The sequence below is a fragment of the Grammomys surdaster genome, unplaced genomic scaffold (assembly GCF_004785775.1).
Source record: "Grammomys surdaster isolate TR1022 unplaced genomic scaffold, NIH_TR_1.0 220, whole genome shotgun sequence".
NCBI classification, from domain to species: Eukaryota; Metazoa; Chordata; class Mammalia; order Rodentia; family Muridae; genus Grammomys; species Grammomys surdaster.
Window position 1 is genome coordinate 5,371,570 of NW_021604665.1, and position 6,546 is coordinate 5,378,115.

A 6,546-nucleotide genomic window follows, 5' to 3' on the forward strand; every position below is an offset into this window, starting at 1 on the left:
GAAATAAAGTTATATAATACTGTATGAACACACTTGAGTTTTTCATATATAAAATAACGGTGCATCAAATATAGTTACCCATATGGACTATAGTAGCCAATAAAAGGCCATAATTTCTTGACATGTAGTCAAGAGGGATTTCCGAACTACCTTAGCTTGTTAATAAGCATCCTCATGTCTCTAAATAATTCAGCATAGATTTTTGCTTCCCTTTACAATTTAACACTTACATAAGGAAGCATCCAGAAGTGAGACTGGCTTGGATTACTTACCCTCAAAAAGTTTGTTTCAATTAGTTAATGGAGGAGGCCAGATTTGCCTATAGTTATGTTTTATCTGAAAAGTACCTGAACAAATTAGAATACTTGAAGATATTCTGAATTAGAGTTACAGTTTAATTACTTTTGGTTTGAACACATCACCTAGGTGTCTTATACCAAGTCTCAGTCCCTAGACAACTGATGACTGATAATGGAAGGTACCCCCAAGCTTTCATGGTGACTTAGAATCTAAAACTCATCAAGGAAAACTAATTCAACTCAAATTATTTCAGTATTTAAGTATAGAAACTTCCAAGAATACCAGTTCAGAGACTCTTTGGAAGACAGACTTTATGCTCAAAACTAAAAAATGAAAACACCCAGAAAGAGTTCACGATGCTATGTTTTTGAGAGCTGTGCAACTTTCATTTAAATTTGGCTTCTATTCTATTTTGGAGTCTATTTTTAGCCACCAAGCATGCTGTAATGCATCCCCAGACCCCTTTCTTATTGAGGGAGGCTTGTGTGGAACCCGATCACTGTAACTGAGAGCGTAGCATGCTGTTTGCCCCACCCAGGGAGTATTGAGGTTAACCCAGGCAGCTGAAGATACAAGAGAGCCAAACTATGGCAGTTACTGCTTTGACAGCTAAGAGTGTATGGAATTCCACCATGTCTGAATATAGTCTGATATATTCATGGCTGAATAGTCTGAACTCTACTTTTAGAGGGGAGATGGAGGACCCTGGGTAAAGAAAGCTATGCTTTATAAACACTGAGGGTATTCAAAGATTACTTTCACCTTTTCTCTACAAGATTCCCAAGAACTCCTAGATATCAAAATCACTTTTAAACAGAAAACCCAGCAGTTGGACCCAGACAAGCTTCCAGGAGCCTACATCCTGAGCAGATGGTGGACTAATACCAGTTCTTTGATTATATGTTCCTAAAAGAAAGCCTATGATAATTTTTTGTACACCCCTGGGTGTTTTTCCCATCAGAATACATATATGCCTACCCCCTCCAAATATTGTCTCTAGCAATTTAAGTTTTAAAATAGTTTAATTCACAGAGAGACTTCAAACATTATGAGTTCATTTTTTATTGTTATCTAAGCAGCAAGAAAAATAAAAGAAACCACTTCTCATCTTCTTATACGTAAGGCTGCTTTAAAAAGAGCACTGCCCACAATCTACAAAAAGGAAAAGTTGAAAAAGATACTCTAAACTGTTAACTTTGCAATGGCAAGTGAGCATTTCATTTGGGCTGTTGGTTTAAATATCGACTCTTGGACCAGGGAGATGGTGCAGTTGCTGAAGGAAGCATAAAGAACTGAATTCAGATTCCCATGTCCCACATAAAAAGCCACAATGGCATATGCCCATATCCTAATGCTGGGGAAGCAGAGATAAGATGAACCTTGGAGCTAGTTGGTCAATTATTCTTGCCAAATCTGTGAGCTCCAGGTTCAATGAATGACTCTGTTTCAAAAAAATATGGAGCAGAGGACTAGAAAAAAGCATCAACCTCTGGCCTCTGCATATAACTATATGTATACATATACCCCCCCCAAAACAGGTATGTACATATAACCACACATAAATAAATAAACTAAATTTCAGGATAAAAGTCTTTGCCAGAAAATTTCTAGAGACTCAATTCTTTTTCCACACAAAATATTCCAGAAAAAAAAATCAGAAACTCTCTGAAATATAGATAAGCAGGTAATATTTTTGCTCTGTGATCTACTTTAACGATTTCCAGTGTTAATTTTTAAAGGAGGGATCAAGAGTAGAAATCTCATGTATCATCTGAACCATAAGTCCTCAGAATAGATGAGCCTGAGTAGCAAGCCACAATGAAGAGGACTCTTGGTAATGGTGGCTCTCAGAGACAATGTAATCTAAAGAGGTAGAAAAGGCAGGCGAAATTAGGGAAAGTGTTTTCTACCGAGGAATTTGGAGTGATGGATAATAAGAAGATCCCTGAAAGTCATGATGTAGAAAACAAGTATTCATATCTAAGAAGTATTCAACCATTCAGTGTGAAGGAGAATAATATCAGTATTACATTCCCTTGCTGAGAAGCATGGAATATCTTCACAGAGTTTTAAGGCCAAGCATTAACCCTATTCCATGTTGCTCATTGTTTGAGTTGCTTGATTAAATTTTTTTTATTGTTGATAGTGGCAAAACTAGACTAAATATTGCCTTAAGACTTTTTTCTGTGTTTCTAGATATTGCTTAACATTTACTTTATTTTAAATAGTATATCAAATAAAGACTTGGAACATTGGTGAGGCTGTGTTCATGTTCATAGGTAGCACAATGGCTTGATTTCAAAGAGAATTCCCCACAGAGGAAACAAGTTATTTGAATATGATATGCTAACTACACATGGAAATGGAGGGCAGGTGTCTTGAAAACTGAAATGGAAAGGGATGGAACTCAGAGAAAACTATAACAGTTGGGACAAAAAAAATACTCAAAAGGATGAAGATTACAGAATGTATTCTGATTGGTTGGCTTGGGAAGAATCAATCAACTGTAGATTTGCTTCACCACTGTGGAGAAAACAATAATTAGTTCATTTTGTAAACTTGAGTTCTGTTTCCTAAAAGAAGAGTTATCAGACCTTAAACTGCACAACAAAACATACTAGCCATCTTGTCAAGTCATTGCTTATATGACTGACCAACTGGCCAACTGGGATTTCATTTGGCCCTCTGTCTACACTCTCTCTCTCTAGCCCTCTGACAGTGTCTCTGAATTTGGAAATATAAGTCCATTCTAATTATTCCAACATTTTTTTTATGTATTTAAGAAAGAGCAGAATTACAGTTTTGACACCTTCTGGCTTCTTGTTGTTCTTTACAAAATTTCACCAGATCTAAAATACTTTGAGAGCTTATGTCATTACAGTTCTGATTGCCATTCAGTTTCCAGTTGAAATACTGAGAGGAAGAGAAAGATACCAACTCCAAATAAGTAATATCAAATTGCTGTCTAAACTAAAAGGCAGTTGAATGATAAGGAAGAAACATTAAATATGGAGATGGTTGAAAGATCTAGATAATTGCAGGCAAAGAAGATAAACCATTTTACAGTCACAGTTGCCCCTGTAAGCAATATGTTCATTCATTGCCTTAGTCAGTAAGAACAGGTAAGCCTATGCTATCTCATTTTAAGGGTTAATGTCTCCAGGACTAGATGGCAACAGGACAGGGCCCCTGGTCTTCCATGTTGGTATAGGGAATAAACATAGAAATGGTAGAAAAGTATTTTCAATTCAATTTGGTAAATGCTACTTTATTACCCTTTTTGTGGTGGAAAAGAAGACACTGTCAATCAAAGGTTATGTCAGCTAAAGGAATAAAGGAAAATTAGGTAGAGATCTATCATTTGTAAGGAGAAAACAAAAAATAAATTTATAAAAAATTCCCATACATTCTTCATCTGGACTAAGAAATGTTAGAGTGAAATTTTATTAGTGTTCTACCTAATGCTAAAAGATTTGAATTGATTTGTTTTCCTGGTCCCAGAAGGATCATTTTCCAAAGTTATAGAAAATTAAGAGGCTAGAAGTGTATCTCTATGATATCCTGGGATGCATAAGACATTGGCTTTGGTCCCAACATCACAAAAAAATTGTGATGATTCAAAACAACAGCTTATTTCCTCATTCTGGCTTCTCCTTGTTGCGGTAATTATTTAAATCATCAGCATTTAATCTGGCTTTTCTTAAACAACCATCATGTTCCCGATTAGCCTGGGCCTGTGGCTATGAGTGGAGGTGGCTTACCACCGCTGCTCAGTTCAGGCCATCCACTCAGGTGGTAAGAGACACTGGCCATGCCACTCATGAGACGCCAGCTTGGGAAATGGCTCTGCCAACCTACCACGCTGTCTCCACAATGCTTGGCTGAGCCCAGACCATCCTGCCATCCACGCAGGCCGGTAGGAAATGAGACTCTAACGCTTAAATATTAATCAAAGGCTTTGTATGTTTGGTAATGCTCAATAGCAATACGCCAACATAATCATGGATGTTTCCCAATTAACTAACCTAGGCAAAAGTTGTTACCCAGAACTGCTCCCGGTACAAGCGTGGTCATCCATGACACTACATCCCTCTGTCTCTCTCCCCTACCTGGCTCCTCCTCTTCCTTTTCCTCTTCCTCTCCTTACTCCTCCCACCTTAGCTCCTCCTACATCTTCCCGCTAGAACCATTGTTCAAGTTTTTAGCCAATGTTTCCTTGATTATGAATGTGTCCTTGATATTTAAGTCTTTGGATATATACTAAGATAGATTAAGTAGCATGTATAGATTCAGGCATGTTCTTGATTCTACTTAACACTCATCATTGGACAGAATAGTTCCTCATCTTATAAAAGTCGGCCTCTGTTCCTCCACAGACATGGACTAGTCTAGACAGGCACTTTCCAGTGGCCACTCCTCAATGTCTTACAATAGGACAACTTCATAAGGCCACGGGATAATCAGTTCAAATTTTCATCACAGAAACAGAAAGTGATTACATAATTTGCATGGCCCAGTGCAACAAGAAAATGCAAGATCCTCATTAAAAATGTATCAGTAAATTCAAGGCTGCAACAGTAAGGAAACAAAACAAAACAACACAACTGTGGGGCCCTTACTGGCACAGGACCTATGGTACTGAATAGAGATTGTATACCCATGAACCCAGTTCTCGATAGACATTTCTCTAAGAATCTTTCTGCTCAGTTTTGACACAGAAGAACTGAATGGACTTATTGAAATATGAAAGATTGGCCTATGGGCTTTGAGCATCATGTAAGAGACATCTGAATAAAGCAACACAATAAAATTAAAGGCATCCTTGTTTTCTACATGAACACCCTTCTTTATGCCTTCATTTCTTACTTTTCTTACTGAGATTTCTTTCTTTCTTTGATTTCAGATTCACCCAAGAACCTAACAGAAGCATTTGTTATATAAATAGGAAAAAGAACAACCTGTGGAAAATACATTGTGAGGATTTAAAATATCTTACATACTTGCAAGCCAAATGGATCTCTTATTTGCACTTTGGTTACCAGATAATCACAGTGCACTTACTGTGTGAAACAAAGCATCCCAAAAGAAGACGACTCTGGATTTTCTGGCTACGTCATGGAAAATGGCTTTTAAAAAAATGAGTTTTCTCTGTGAAATTTGGGGGATCATGAAGAACAATCAACCGTCTTCAATTTGGAACTACCATTACTTTGTACCATTTGAAATATATGTATATATATAATATTTTGAAATATTATATATTCTCTTCAAGAAATGAACAGTACCACAGCGTGAGGTGGCTGGTGTATCCCTTTCCGTTTTGGATGTTTGGTCAGTTTTATTTCGTTTGCCATTCCTTTTTCTCTCAGTGAGGAAGATACATGCCCATGTGAGAATCCAACATGGCGCTCTCCCTGGAAGGCCAGCTGCAAGCCAACTCCTGGAATCTGAGGCATCCTAACAGTACTGAGTCAAGAGCTTCCCCCTGTTTCTACCCAGTGACCCAAGGAAGCTCCTCGTCTTGGTTTATTGCTTTCTATCCTGTGCAATATCAGCATGCAAGCTTGGCTTACATAACCATACTTTATATTCGATTGATATATAATAACCGTTCTAACCTCTTCCAGGAAAATATTTTTAGAAGTATTAGCTTTTCCACAGATAAGCAAATGAGGATTCTTGAGGGAGCTGCTCCACCGTGCTATTAAGACTCTGGCAGGATGGTAGGATGTAGATCCCTATATTAATAAGTCCTGTAAATACAGTGTCTTAGGGCTTTGTATAGCTGTCCTAGACTGCAGAAGTGTCCTCTGATTAAATCCAAAGTCTGCCATTGTTAACTACATAGTGCTGTAGCAACAAGTTTTATCATGACGCCTCTTTCTGTGTTTGATTTGCATTTTCCTAGCGTATTCACATCTCCTCTGATGAGATAGGAAAGCTATGAAAGCAATTAGGTTTCACAATGATCTATGTGACCAAGTGTTGGACAGCCCTATTAAAGTGGTAAATAACTTCTTTCTTAACCCATTTGTTCTCTTTGTCTGCCATTTAGTTTTATAGGCTTTCTTTTAACTAAACCAAGAGATCACAAGACTCTATGGAAGCTATTATTTCCATCAATAATATTTTGAAACTTAGACACTCATTAATATGATTGTAGTGAAATATCCAATTACAATTTCCATGTGGGTCACTTTGATAATATATATGGGGCTCTCACATACACATACCAAAGATGGGGGA

The 6,546-nt window shown here is 37.4% G+C and overlaps 1 protein-coding gene across 1 annotated transcript in view; it reads left to right on the forward strand.

The window, feature by feature from the left end:
- The window catches only part of Tafa1 (TAFA chemokine like family member 1), a 125,815-nt gene extending 119,492 nt beyond the window's left edge, over positions 1-6,323 (forward strand). The window contains exon 4 of the mRNA XM_028773011.1: positions 5,204-6,323. Coding sequence (XP_028628844.1) covers positions 5,204-5,221 — 18 coding nt within the window. The 3' untranslated portion in view covers positions 5,222-6,323. The remainder of the gene's footprint in view (positions 1-5,203) is intronic.
- The last annotated feature ends 223 nt before the right edge of the window (positions 6,324-6,546 follow it).